This window comes from Canis lupus, chromosome 25 (genome assembly GCF_048164855.1).
Source record: "Canis lupus baileyi chromosome 25, mCanLup2.hap1, whole genome shotgun sequence".
NCBI lineage: Eukaryota > Metazoa > Chordata > Mammalia > Carnivora > Canidae > Canis > Canis lupus.
In genome coordinates, this window is record NC_132862.1 from 17,482,525 (window position 1) to 17,498,084 (window position 15,560).

The following is a 15,560-nucleotide window of genomic DNA, read 5'->3' on the forward strand; positions in this document are numbered from 1 at the left end:
TTTTACGATGATATAAAAAAATCTACTTTACATAATTTTGGAGAAGTAAGTTAAAAAAAAAAAAAAGCCATTTTAAAGAGTGATTTAAATACACTCACTCGGGCAGCGTGGGTGGCTCAGCGGTTTAGCGCCACCTTCAGCCCAGGACCTGATCCTAGAGACCCGGGGTGGAGTCCCATGTCAGGCTCCCTGCAAGGAGCGTGCTTCTCCTGTGTCTCTGCCTCTCTCTCTCTATGTCTCTCATGAATAAGTAAATAAAATCTTTTTAAAAAATAAAATAAATACACTCACTCATAATATTCACCTCCTCCTTCTTTTCCCTGAAAACTGTAAAATAAAATAATAGCTAAAAATAGTGACAGGGCAAAAAAAAAAAAAGGGAGAGAGAGAAAGAAAAAAATAGTGAGGGGTTTCTTAGAATAGTTATGAAAATGATAAGTTTACAAAATGATTATTTTAGGAAGGTATGATTTTAGTTGTTAGCTAACTAATGTAACTACATAGACTTATAATTAACCACCCACTTACTTTTCCCATAGTTCTAAAATGATAGGCACAGGTAACCATTTTGTTATATTGTTTTTTGGGGGTTGGGGTGAGGAGAGTGTTGGTAGGATATAGCACTGAGGAGCATGAATTGCAGAGAATGGCACCTCACTTTCTCCCATTCTCGCTTATCTTTATAGTAAATGGTAGGCAAAAAATAAAAAAATAATAAATTAGAATTACTTTTCTTTTTTATTGTATCTTGCCTGAGGTTCTATGGGAATATTTTATTTTCTATGGGAATATTTTAAATATTCTCCCCTGGTTCACCCCTATGCCAGCTTAACTTCATCCATTGAGAAACTGTATCCTTCGCTAAGTATAGAGAAAGCTGCCCTGACTTTACATTCCTGGATATTTCCTCCTCCTATATACATTTTTGGAGTACCACAAAATGACTATCTCCTTGAGCTTTATTCAGTCATTCACCAAACAGTTGTCTCATACACTACCAGTGTAGGCTAGATTAGGAGACATTGAGATAAGTAAGATATAACTTTTGCTTTTCAAAATAAGTCATTTACAAATATTACAAACAGGTTAAAAAAAAGTAAGAGGAATGAATGAACTAAGCATATATGCAGAAGAAATCAGAACTCCTTTAGGGTAGGGATGTAAGATGGCTTCATGGCAGAAGAAATGATTAAACTTCAAGTCTTTGTAGGAAGGAATGTCTTTCATTTTTAACTAAAAGTGATAACCTACCATGAATGTGTGAGCAGCATTGGTCAGTAAAGATAGAGAAATATCTAGTCCTAAAACAATGTTAAATTGAGATGTCAAGTGTATTTTTATTGTGTATATATTTCTTGAGCTCTTCTGATAGAATTTTTTAGTTTAATGGTATTAAAAGTGAAAAAAAAATTATCATCAGAATGCCCTATTGTATGGAGTTCTTTGTTTTAGAAGAAAAAGCTTTTTAGTTTTTCTCCAGTAAGTCTTCCTAACACAAGTTAATAATCCTGTTTTCATTTTGTGATAATCAAAACCCCAACTTGGGCCCATCTAAGCAATCATAGGGAAGGTATGAGAGACTTATGGAAACATGAAGATAGGCCAGTAATGTGGTGCTGGAACAGCCACCTTGCCCTATCCTTTCAATTCAGCAGTGATTGTATGAGCATAACAAGCTTTAAAATTTCCCAGATGTATCATTTTCTCTTTTCATAGAAGAAGGATAGAAAAGGATAGCAGGAAGACATTAATGAAGGAGACAGTACAAAATGTAAGAGGTGGGAGGTTGCTAGCTAACATTTAGATTAGCATGTTAGTGAATTTTTTTCTTCCATTTTTAAAGACTCTGAATCATCCATCTGAATTATAGTGACCTACTTTCTCTCCCTAAGCCTTTCAACACATCCTGCTTTCTAGAGACTATAGATACGTATATAAAGATGTGGATTTGGAGAAAGCTGTAGGCAGCAATACTGTCTTCAAGATTTGCCTTCATCTCTTATTTTATTTAGAGGAAACTACTGATATTGGAGATAAGGAAAATTGGAGGAAAAAAAGTCTTTAAAGCCACCAGGCTGTTTGAGGATGCTTATCTGGAACAGGTGTCAGGATGTTGCCTAACTTCTTAGGGCTCAGTTTCTGCATCTGCAGAATTAAAGAGAGGGATTCACAGGTCATTTCAGGCTTGAGAGTAATCATTGTTGATTCTCTGTTTTTAGATGGAAGGTAATCTTGAATTTTGATTGAGCTAAATACAGAAATTTTCTGTGCTTTTTGTGCACCATCACCTGACATAGAGCAGGGATCAAGAGAAAAGTAAAAACCCAACTCTTTGCTCTCTTCTTTGCACCTTTCACCATATAGGATCAAAGGGCAGTACGAATTGTCTCCTTGCTGACCTGGGTGGAGGGCTGTAGGAGAGAGAGGGAAACTCAAAATGAAACTTTCTATTCTGTTGATTGACTTCCAGCCTATGCCCTATGTTGAGCCACTTACATAGTCAGGATCAGTTTTATGTAATGGGCTATACCTTTGGCTTCCCACCCTTCCACAGTCCATGAGCATAATCTTCCTTTATACTGACAACCTCGTTCTGATTAATAAGAGAGTATGAACAATAAAAGTAAAATACTGTTATGGAGTCTACTGTAATCACATACATGAGGGATAATGAGAATTTCATGCATGTACTTGGCCCCTCGAATTATCCATAACTACTTGGAAAATATTTAAAAGTCTTTTTATTCAATATAAATTCAAAATCTATAGTGTAAGCAAACTCAAAAATTTTTTTCCTCTGATCTCTATTTCCTCTTTTTTCAACTCAAAAATGTCTCCTGAATCAGCTCTTAATTATTCAAGGAATAATCATTTGTAATTGTCTAAGCACTTGCCTCTACTGCTCTCTGCCTCCTGCTGTTTGTCTAATAACTCCTGAAATGGTTTTGCTAAGAGGTTGAAGCTAATTTTGGATAAAGTGAAAATTTGTGGGTTTTCTGTGAATTGGATTGTTCTTTGCCAATTTCATCCCATTTGGGGGGACTACAGCTGCTAAAATTTAGCAATTATTGTTAATTCTAAATTACAAATAGTGTCAAAGCAGTAGAATGGCAAAGAAAGTTCAGACTGAATTCATCCAGTGAGCATTTTACCCAGTGCTTTCTATTTGTAAGTACAACTCTGTCCACCTTTACTCATTTTGGAATGCCTAAGAGATGTCATATATTATGGAATCATGTCCAGATTATAATAAATTGCTAAGACCCAGAGAAAATATCCATTTATATTAAAAACGGTATAAAATATGTATGGGAAAAAAAATTTTTTAAGAATAAAAATTCTTAACCTTCAGAAGGTTAACATAAAAGGCAGTGTAAGGTCTTCAAAGTTCACATCACAAGAAAATAATTATAATTATGTGTGGTGATGGATTTTAACCAGACTTACTGTGGTAATCATTTATAATATATATCGAATCGCACACATAAAACAAAATGTTATATATCAGTTATATCTCAGTTTTTGAAAAGGCAATTTGTAATCTATGGTTTTATTTATAATAGTTGGTGAGAATATTTTAGAATATAAAAATTTTGTTATCAAACCTTTGTATTACTTTTTTTTTTTTTCAGGCTAATTTGTGTTTTGTGGACATTGACAACCATTTTATTGAATTGCCTGAAGAATTTCCACAATTCCCCAATAAGGTGGATTTTATCCAGGAACTCTCTGAAGTGCTTCTTCAATTTGGGATCCCTCCTGAGGGCAGCCTACATGGCAGTGAGAGTGCCACCAAACTGAAGAACCTGGTCCTGAAGGACTTGGTTAATGATAAGAAGAATGGCAACGTCTCCACTAACAACATCAGCATGTATGAGTTGCTGAAGGGCAACGAAACCATAGCCCGCCTCCAAGCTCTGGCCAAGCGGACCGGTGTGACCGTGGAAAAAATGGACCTTTCTGCCACATTGAGTGAAAAAGAAAAGGATTTAAAACTGCAGTGTGAAGAGGCAGAACTGAGGGACTACCAGCTCAATGTGCAGCTCCGTGAGGTCTTTGCTAACCGCTTTACACAGATGTTCGCAGATTATGAAGCATTTGTGATTCAGACTGCCCAGGACATGGAATCCTGGCTGACCAACCGAGAACAGATGCAGAACTTTGACAAAGTAAAAAAACAAAACAAAACAAAAAAACCCAACAGTTTCCCTTTCTATGGCTCTTAGTTGGCTGTCTTACTGATCTTGTTAACTTTTTTCACCACAGATTTTTCCTCTCTCCCTTCCCATTAAGAACTTATTCTTCTATTTGGCCTTCATCCTATAATGACATCTCAACTTGTCCATGTAAAAATAACAGTTTAGTTTCAGAAGACAAAGTTTTACCTCATCTTAGGATCAAAAGAGAGAAAGTGAATAAATTAGGTTTTATGACTAAGTCTAAGGTTCCATTCCAAAGTTTGTAGGAAAGGAAGACAGAAAATGACACTAACTTTCAATTGTCCTGCTGAAATCGAAGCTTCTTTCTCAGGTTTCCTAGAAAGTATTCTTCTGGCAGATTTTCTGGACGCATCCACCACTTTTTGTGTTTGCTTTTGTTTTCATTTTCCAGACAAAAGCACTTAGGGGTGTGCATTAACTCTTTCAGGTCATTAGAGTGTAGTGCAGTCCTCTGCCTCTGATTGCCAAGACATCATACTGCTAATAGAATGCATTATGGCTTTTTGCTAAATGGTAGCTTTGTGTCATGAAAGACCTCTCAGAGGGGCTAATGTATTCTAAGAGGCTAATCTACAATCATGGAGTCTCTGACAAGTAAATATTAATAAACATTTTTTGTTAAGGTGGTGGGTAGTATAAAAAATTATTTTCAGACATTTTTTTCAGTTGGAGCTTATAAACTACATTGAGCAGTAAGTTTTGGTGCATTTTTTGTTTGAGAAAACCTCTTTAATAAATTAAGCCTTCACTTCTCCAAATGTATTCCTGTTTTTAGGTTCCTTTCTTATTAAGCTTAACCATTTTTTCCTATCTGACTTGGAAGTAATCTGTGTACACTCATGATTTATCCTTGGGGCAATTCAAATTCTTATCTAAATGGAGCACTGGTACTTTCTTCCTTCTTAATCTTTATGTAGCTTCAGACTATAAATGGAATTCTTTTTATATAACCACTAGAGAAATGAAAGTTTCATGTAGCTTCCAGAAGGCCTGTAATCATTTCGTTTTTCACTAGGAAAATGTACAGGACTATCACATGCTAGTCCTCCAAGCCAAGTCTTTGCTGACTTAAATGTAGTCCATGAGGGTCTGAATACCAAAAGCCAAATATTTGGCTCGTTAGGAGGGAGAAGAAAAGCTGTTTGCCGTAGAAAAAGTAAAATTGATATTTATGTATAAAATATCTTTTAAAGAGGTGAATTGATTTTTAGAGACTACTGTGAATCTTTTACTAGCTAACTGGATTTATGTAAATGCATCTAAACTATGGAGGCACTTAAATTGAGTAAGTGGTTTTCTTTTTCTTTCTTTCTTTCTTCTTTTTTTTTTTTTTTTTTTTTTTTTTTGAGTAAGTGGTTTTCTATATGGAACTTTTTTAAAGGTTTCCTAAATTTTAGAATGAAATATAAATATTCTAAGAAGAAGCCAATGAGAATTAAGGAGACTAATCTTATGTCAGAACTTTCACCTTCTAGCTTCTGCCACACTGCACCTACTCAGTAGAATGAAAAGCAAAACCAGTTCAGCAGCTGAAATAGTAAATCGCCTCCAAATGTCAGCTAGTATCAAACTCTGACTATAATTCCTGCAAACTCATGAACCTGAAGAACCACAAAAAAAGAAACACTTTGTATTAGGAACTGATTACAATTTACAGAACCATTCCATGCACCATACAGACTGGTAACAGGAACATGCAGCAGGCAGCAGTTTATGCATGTTTTCCGAAGGCTTGGTTGGTTCGGGTGGTTTTCAGGCCATATATATATATATATTAGTTGTTAAGGCCTAGACTTTTTTAAATCAGCACAAATCAGAAAGAAGTATGATCTCAAAGTAACACTCCTTTGTCAGTCTGAAACAGTATTGGGGCCTAGCAAAACATCCACTTGAGAGACAGAAAGATTTCACCCATAAGCACGAAGTCCAAAGTTTGGACCACCACAAAGCACAAAGTTTTTTTTAAGGTTATTACGTATATCTCAATCGTATCCATTGATCACGTCAGTGCCTTATGACTCAGAGGTATACTGCATAGGCTAGGAATAGCAAGCAGGAAAAAAAAAATCACAGCTCACTGGAAAAGGGCTCAAAAATTATTGGTAAGTAAAGAGGATGATTGATGGTATTGCAGCAACTCATCCACCCTCTTTGATTAGTGATGCCCTCTTTTCTACCTAATCATGAGTACCAGAATGTAAATCAATTTTGAAAGGTAGAAACAGTGCTAAAGGCCTAAGTGACCTAAATTCCATGAATTTAGAAGGAAAAGTGACTTTTTTTTTTGAGATTTTTTAATTTCAAGCATCAGGTTTGCATGTTATACAATTTTTTAAAAGTGACCTCACCAACAAATTTTCAGATTTATTATGTAGTACTAAGATGGTCTCTTTGCACTAATAATTTCTAATTATTCTCATTACAGGCTTCCTTTCTGTCTGACCAGCCTGAACCTTACCTGCCATTTCTTTCACGCTTCATTGAAACACAGATGTTTGCCACCTTCATTGATAATAAAATTATGTCTCAGTGGGAAGAGAAAGATTCTTTGCTTCGGGTCTTTGACTCTCGGATTGAGAAAATAAGACTGTATAATGTAAGGGCACCCACCTTGAGGACATCTATCTATCAGAAATGCAGCACTTTAAAAGAAGCAGGTACATTTGTCTTGCCTTTTAAAATTAACTTAAAATCCATGATCATTTCTCTTTACACATTGTTGGCCTTATAAACCAAAACTTAGGGCAGCCGCGGTGGCCCAATGGTTTAGCGTCACCTTCGGCTCAGGGCATGATCCTGGGGTCCCGGGATTGAGTCCCGTGTCGGGCTCCCTGCGTGGAGCCTGCTTCTCCCTCTGCCTGTGTCTCTTCCTCTTTCTTTCTGTGTCTCTCATTAATAAATAAATAAAATCTTTAAAAAATAAAATAAACCAAAAGTTAGCTTTCAGTTTTAGACTTAATGGTTAATTCTTTGTACTATATCAAGTGCTTTCTAGGTTTGTTTCTTTCTGTTTCCATGAGTTAATGTCCATTCCATTCCTACTTAACATTCCCCTTCCTTAGAAGAGGAGAAACAGGGGCACCTGGGTTGCTCCGTTAAGCAACTCTTGATTTTAGCTCAGGTCATGATCTCAGGTTTGTGAAATCAAGTCCCTCATCCAGCTCTGTGCTGGGCATGGAGCCTGCTTTAGATTTTCTCTCTCTCCTACTCCCTTTGCCCCTCACCCCCTCCAGAAAGGAAAGAAAGAAAGAGAGCGTAAGAAGAGGAAAAACAGTAATAAATTGAATGGAATATAACCATAAGGTTGCTATGGTTTTTGTCTTACTCTCTTTCATTGCCTTAATTGAAAAATGTACGTTTCTTTCATGCTACTCATGTTGCCTTTTTATTTCTCACTTCTTTTGTCTTCATTAAAGGAAAGATAAGTATTAATTTAAAATCATAAATCTGACAGGATGCCTGGGTGGCTTAGTCGGTTAAGCATCTGCCTTCAGTTCAGGTCATGATCTTGGGGTCCTGGGATCAAGCCCTGCTTTGGGCTCCCTGCTCAACAGGAGTCTGCTTCTCCCTCTGCCTCTGTGCTCTTTCTCCCTCTCTCTCTCTCTCTCTCCCTCTCTCAAAATAAAAATAAAATATTTTTTAAAATAATAAATAAAATAGTAAATCTGAGATGCTGCCTAATTTATATAACTATTACAGTATATTTACTTTTTAATGGTGCCAGTAATTGTAATAGTTTCATTTATTGAAATTAAACCTCTGGATTCTTGTGGGTTTTTTTTTTTTTTTAATTTTATTAATCATGAGAGACAGAGAGAGGCAGAGACCTAGGCAGAGGGAGAAGTAGGCTCCATGCAGGGAGCCCGATGCGGGACTCAATCCTGGGACCCCAGGATCATGCTCTGAGCCGAAGGCAGATGCTTAACCACTGAGCCATCCAGGCGTCCCAATCTCTGGATTCTTGTATTCAAATTAGAGCTTTCCCAACCCTGACACCAGTTTTCTCCTTAGAGAATCAAAAGTCTTGACTAGTCTTCTCTGGCAGTAATAAACTCCGTTAAATAAATAATCCTATTAATAGCCAGTATTTACTGAGCCAAACATCATACCACATGTTTTACATGCATTTTTGCATTTGATCTTAACAGTGGGGGTGTGTATGGACAGAGTTACTTCCGTTTTATTACTATCCTTATTTTGCAGTTGAGAAAGCTGAAAGATTAAGTAACTTGCTTACGATTGCATAGCTAGAGGCTAGTGGAGCATGATTTGAACTCAGATTTGACTAATTCTATCACTTGAAGCATTAGTACTATATTAGATTTTTATTTAGTAAAGAAACATATGAAGTGTACCAATCCACACAATTTTAGACGTTTGTACATTGTTCCTAGCACTGTCTTTGCCAAATAAACTGATAACTATTACCTGAGTGCCACCCCCCTTTTTAAAGTTTTTTCCCCCTTCTAATATAGAAGCTATTTGAGAGCAAGCTTTCCTCTGGTGCAAAAAGAGGCAAGAAAGAGTTTTGTTTTGTTTTTTAAAGATTGTATTTATTTATTCATGAGAGACACACAGAGAGAGAAAGAGGCAGAGACACAGGCAGAGGGAAAAGCAGGCTCCATGCAGGGAGCCCAATGTGGGACTTTATCCCAGGACTCCAAGGATCACACCCTGAGCCGAGGGCAGACGCTCAACCGCTGAGCCACCCTGGCGTCCCAAGAAAGAATTTCTTTGCTTTGTCTCCTTGCTTGCCTTCCTTACTTTATTTAAATAGATCAAAGTCACAGGAGTGGTGATGCTGTAGTTATAGCGTATTTAAGGAAAGAAGTATGTAAATGATGTCTTTATATAATCTTAAGAGGTCTTTTTGATAAGCTGAAACATCATTCTGGTGTATTCCCACTTAGTAGAGTAGATCCTTGGAGCCTCTTCAGGAAGTAGCAGTTACCTCTGTGTTTCTGGAAATTGAAGGAGTGGAATGAATGAGATTGTCTGTGCCTGTTCAGAGAACTGTATGACTTTCAGTGATTTAATAGCCATGTGAATAATATAATGCCTTGTTGAGAAAATTTCATTCCTCCCTTCCTGACAGAATTTTTTTAATGGAGCTAAGCACTGATTCCTTTATTTGTGTGCCTCCAGAAAATCTTTTCAATTAAAATATATTTTCTGTCAGCTTCTCAAAAAGTTTGACATTCCCACTGTCATCACAGAAATTATGTAATACTCTTGAAAATATACCATTATAGGTTTAACATATGGAAATGAGATTAGGCAAAAGCAGTAGTCTCCCAGGAACCTAATTTATCAAAGACTTTTTTTTTTTTTTTTAAGTAAAAGGAGACAGCTGGCTCTGTCTATCCCCTATAAATGGTGCAGTTACTGATTTCATCAGATAAAATTATCCTCCTCCCACCCCCCAACAAAAACTATAAAGATGGGCGTTTTGTTGTTTTTTATTGATTTGGGGGAGGGTTCATCCTTTGTTATTTTGCTTTTATTTTTGTTTTGCCTCTAACTAAAAAGAACTTTAATTTGCAGGTGAACACTTTAGGCAGAGGCTATCTGCTGTTGATATTGTGGCACCAGAACCTCATGATTTCTGTGCAGAAAGACAAGTTGATAGTAATACAGAGTTTTTCTTTTCTCTTACCAATCACAGAAAATGAGCATTGGCACAAACCCTTGAAGATCTAACAGACCCATGACCTCTTAAAGCAGGCATTTAATAATTTCTGAAAGTTCAGTATTCACGGGTGGTATAATTACTGAAAAGTAACATTGCATTATGCTCCCTATGGCAATCTTCAGTATAAACCCCAAAATAACTCATTGTGAATCATGTTTCTTGTTTTTAAATATCTTCCTACTAAAGGAGAATAACTCCATATCAGATGGATTTCTCTGTCATTTTAAATCCAGCGGAAAAACTGAAGCTACTTTTTTTCTTCCTTTCATGAGAACAGAACCATTCATTGGCAGAGATGGAATTTTGTAGTATTTCATGGAACAAAAAATTGGCAGGGACTTCAGAGGATTCCATGCCATGAATGTAAGCTTTATTTTGCCTAAGCCATCTGTTAATTAAGTGTTTTATAAATATTAGGAAGCGCTGAGAGTATAGATAGGGTTGTGGAGAGCCAGAGGGCATCATTGGAAATTAAATACCATTTCATGTTAAAACATGGCATTCTTTCGCCCAACGTAGAACATATGGACTGTGTTTTAAGAAAAGTTACAAGTTACACATTAAAAATAAAATGAAATTCATGAAGTTTTAGATAAGCTCATATGAATTATAAAGGAAAAATGAGGGAAATTTGAAGTAGGTATCTAATATTGTGAATTTTAAGTCATTGGAGCTAATAGGGACTTCTGCAAAGCATCCCTAAATGCTGTCATCAAGCACAAGCAACTGGCTTAGGTGAAGCATTTATGTCACACAAATGGTATCAAACATGTTATTTTGACAAGGGTGGAATATGTCATGGACAGACCCCTCTCTGCTCAAAAAGAAAGTTTGTAAAACTATGTATGAGGAATAACCAGCAGTACTCAATCTGCTGATAATTGAAATGGGCAAAATAAACTATTCCATGAAATACTTATAAAAATACCTTTTACTTCTCTTAAATCTCAAGATTAGCAGTTCCCAGAGTGCGTTCTGTTTATCATACCACCACAATTACTGCTTGTTCTCTCCTTTTAATAATCTGTAGGCAAAGGATTAAAGACCTAGAGTCTTGCTTCACAAATGCATTTTTCTCTTGAAAATTCAGTTCATAAAAACATTTAAGAACTGATTTTTCTACCAGAGAAATAGTTTGCTATTTTTTGGGTCTTTGAGATATCCTCCTTACTTTAAGTTGTTTTAAATAGAAATATTGAATGATTCCTATCTTTTGACATTGGCTTATTTTATTCTTCAGAAGGTCAGTTGCTTATCCTCTGGACATTTTCTAAATGCCTGCTTATTTTACTGTTCTCTGCATTACCCCTCTTGATCTAATAAACACTCCTAAGTGACTCCTACTAACGAGAATGTGTTGCTAAAAGTGAAGTAATAAACTTTATAGTTTCTTGTTTTCACAAATGGAGAACTAGAAATATTTAATGAATCTTAATACAATACAAAGAAATAAAGTAATATAAGGCTGCTGTGCTTGCTTTTCCTTCCCTTTCAGTTCAAAGCCAATATTTTATTTGCCATCATTTTCTTAGAAGTTGTACTTAGAACTATATTTTCATTAAGAAAATATTTTTCTTAAATATTTAATATTGAAGTATTAAAATACTGATTATTCCACTTAAGGGAAACTTGTTTCAGTACTGTAGATTTTCAGCCCTGCTGCCATGCTTTTGTCAGAGGCAGAAAATACCATGAAAATTAGTCATCTACTATTCACTTGAAATTAACCTCTTTATACTTACATCACACTGATTTCTCAAGAGCTTTTATGAAAATCTATCCTAGAATGTAAGAAAGATTGAGTTCCTTATTGGTGCATGAGTGGAGGAAACATTGTTTTAAGGTTTAGCCAATGAAATGTCTCTAATTTGTTATAAATTTAATTTTTAGCCCAATCAATTGAGCAGCGACTAATGAAAATGGATCACACTGCAATCCATCCACATCTGCTTGATATGAAAATCGGTCAAGGCAAATATGAGCAAGGGTTCTTTCCAAAGTTACAGTCTGATGTCTTGGCAACAGGACCAACTAATAACAAGTAAGCATGTTCTCCATTTGAGCAGTGAGTTGAAGGGATAAGAAGGGTGCAATGCTGTGCAGCTCGAATGGGGCACTGAAGTCATTAAATATCTTATCGATCTGGATCACTTTCTTCAAATCAATCCATTTGGAATATGGATTGTCATTCTGTGAGTATTTGACTTTAATTCCATCATGTGGAAAATCCAAAGACTAGAGATTTTTTTCTTTGTTAAAGTAATGTGCACTTGGGAATAGTTTCACTTTAAATATAATGCTAATACTGTCTAATGGAATTAGAAAATGTATACTTTCACTGTTGTATTAGTTTCCTAGGACTGCTGTAACAAAGTACTACAAATTTAGTAGCTTTTAAAATAACAGAAATTTATTCTTTCACAGTTCTGGAAACTGGAAATTCAAAATCAAGGTATTGGCAGGGCCATTCTCCCTCCAAGAACTTTAAGGGAGAAGCCTTCTTTGCTTCTTCAACTTCTGCTGGCCTCAGGCATTCCTTGACTTCTAACAGTGCTAACTCTAGTCTCTATCTCTGTCTTCATAACCCTCTATGTCTGAGTCCTAGTGTCCTCCTCTTATGAGGACACCAGTCCTGTTGGATTAGGCCCCATATTAATGACCTCATCTTAACTTGATGACATTTCCAAAGACCGAATAAGGTCTCATGGTCATAGGTATTGAGTTTAAGACTTCAACATGTCATGGAGGGAAGAGAGGTAGGCATAGTTCAACCTAGAACACCACCTTTTTTTAAGAATCAAGTGCAAAAATTATCAAAAAATAAAGATAAACCCTGTTATTTTTTATGACAGATGATTCCATTTAGAAAATATCTAAATGTGATTAGAATTGAAAGAATTATTTGGGTTAGGGGAATTCTTAACTTTAGGTGAATATAGTGTTTAATTAACAAGTGAGTAATATTTTTATGCAAAGATGGTGCCAAAGGTGAAGAAGGAAGCCCCTGCCCTTCCCAAAGCAAAAAACAAAGCTAAGGCTTTCAAGGCCAAGAAAGTGATGCTGAAAGGCATCCACATTTACAAAAAGAAGATCCGTATGTCACTTACATTCCTGTGACCAAGACATTGCATCTCCAGAGGCAGCCCAAATACCCTCTAAAGAGTGCCTCCAGGAGAAACAAGATTGATCACCATGGCATCATCAAGTTCCCCCTGACTACAGAGTCAGCCGTGAAGAAAACAGAAGCCAGCTACACACTTGTGTTCATTGTGGATGTCGAGGCCAATAGCACCAGATCAAACAGGCTGTGAAGAAGCTCTACAACATTGACTTGCCAAGATCAACACCCTGATCAGGAGAGAAGAAGACATATGTTCTACTGGCTCCTGACTCTGATGCTTTGGATGTTGCCAACAAAATTGGGATCATGTAAACTGAGTCCAGCTGGCTAAATCTAAATATAGATATTTTTTTTCACCATTAAAAAAAAAAAAAAAACTAGCAAGTGAGAAATAGAAATAAAGGAGGGTTTTCCAAGAAAGGACACAAAGAGGGGTGTCTGGGTGGCTCAGTTGGTTAAGCATCTGCCTTCAGCTCAGGTCATGATCCCAGGATCCTGGGATGAAAGCCCATGTTGGGCTCCTTGATCAGCAGGGAGTCTGCTTCTCCTTCTTCTTCTCCCTCTGTGTGCTCTATCCGGCACTCACTCACTCTCTCGCAAAAATAAATAAATATATATGTGTGTGTATATATATATATATACACACACACACATATATATATATATCTTTAAGAAAAAGAAAAGACACAAAGGTATTAAAGGAGAAATACTGTAAGTTTCAAAGAAAGAACTTGGAATCAAATAAGTAATTCTGGAATTTATTCTTAACCACTAACCAGCTTAGGAACCTTAGACAAGTTGGAATCATTTGCCCCTTTCTCACCTGAAAAATAATTTAAGATTTTATTTATTTATTTGTGAGAGACACAGAGAGAGGCAGACAGACACATAGGCAGGAGTAGAAAGAAGCAGGCTTCCCACAGGGAGCCTAATGTGGGACTCGATCCCCGATCCAGGGTTCACGCCCTGAGCCAAAGTCAGACGCTGAACCACTGAGCCACCCACACGTCCCTCACCTGAAAGTATTCTTTTAACATTCTACAACACCTATCATCTTACCAAAGTGGCTAGAGGAGGAATGGAAAAAGCCATGCTGTGGCAAAGAAATGGGAGGGAAGACTGAGGTAAAGATTGGATACACAAGATGGAAATGGCATTGAGCCACCTAAATTTTTAGAAGCTAAGTAGAGAATCAGTGAGGGGAATAAAAAAGAGGTAGAATTATGTCTTTTGACCTAAATGGCCCAAACTAAATAAGTAATGTGAAGATTCTCGAAAGATGGTTTAAAAGTGTGATGTTTGTTTTTCAGATGAACTACTTAACTTCTGTGTTGCAAATTCTTGATTCTTGCCTCTTTTTTTTTTTTTTTTTTTTAAGATTTTATTTATTTATTCATGAGAGACACAGAGAGGGGCAGAGTACACAGGCAGAGGAAGAAGCAGGCTCCATGCAGGGAGCCCGATGCAGGACCGATCCTGGGACTCCAGGAACACACCCTGGGCTGAAGGCATACGCTCAACTACTGAGCTACCCAGGCGTGCCGATATTTGCCTCTTTATTTCCTATGATGTTCGTTATGATTCTATTGGTCAGGAAAAAGGAAAACATAGTAATTTTATCTATATAATATGTGATGGTAACACTTGATTTAATTTGATGAACACTATTCTAAGCTAGGTAGTGTGGTATTTGGGATTTCTTAGGGTGCATGTACGTGTGGTAATACTTGTGTATTCTTGTGTTTGTACTGCTAATACCCTATTTTTAATAACCTGAAAGGAATGAAACCGTTAGCATTTTCCTAGCTAAAGGTGTTCCTTAAAATATGTTTCTTAAATGTGTCAAATGATTGATTCATTTTAGTTCCAAATGGAGAAAGCTATAGTGATAACAAACGCATCAAAGGAGAAAAAGTGATAGGTGTGGATTAAGGAAAAGAGTTACAGTACCAAAAAAAAAAAAAAAAAGAGTTACAGTACCATTTACATTGTTGCTTCTTTTCCTTTCAGAGTCTAGTTCTGTATCATCATAAATATATACCCCTTAACAGATCTCAGTCAGAAAACTTAGAAATTTTCATCCTCTGTCAAGTAATTATTCTTCTTTCCTTCATGTTGTCTGCTTCCAAATAGACCTTTCCTGCCAGTGGAGACCTCTTCACTCCAGGAGAGGGGTGGTTATGTTTTATTGATACTAATAGCTCATATTAAGCTGATTCTACACTGGCTTCTCTGCTAGACTGCACTGAGTACATTAGCTCATTTTTACAAACATATCCCTATATATAAAATCTATATTGCTTTATCCATTTTATGAATGAGGTTCAGAGAAATTCAATAGCTTGCTCCAAGATCACATAGCTAGGAAGTGGTGAAACTAAAATTCAAACCTAGGCCCAGGCCCTTAAGTGATATACCACGTATATATATTGTCTGGCTCAGTTACTTCAAAACAAGGGTGACAAATGACTTTTGTTACTTTTGGAGTTGGAAACTGCTTTGGTTGCCCCCAAGAAATTTTGAATAG

General features: G+C 36.4%; 1 protein-coding gene across 7 annotated transcripts in view; it reads left to right on the plus strand.

Moving 5' to 3' along the window:
* The window catches only part of DENND5B (DENN domain containing 5B), a 199,930-nt gene that overhangs the window by 125,532 nt on the left and 58,838 nt on the right, over positions 1–15,560 (plus strand). For 4 of the 7 annotated variants that reach the window (XM_072798447.1, XM_072798441.1, XM_072798442.1 and 1 more), the window contains 4 exons: positions 3,633–4,169; positions 6,646–6,877; positions 9,765–9,848; positions 11,803–11,953. In XM_072798447.1, the coding sequence (XP_072654548.1) occupies positions 3,633–4,169; positions 6,646–6,877; positions 9,765–9,848; positions 11,803–11,953 (1,004 nt within the window). The remainder of the gene's footprint in view (positions 1–3,632; positions 4,170–6,645; positions 6,878–9,764; positions 9,849–11,802; positions 11,954–15,560) is intronic. The other 3 variants (XM_072798443.1, XM_072798445.1, XM_072798446.1) reach the window with 1 other exon arrangement.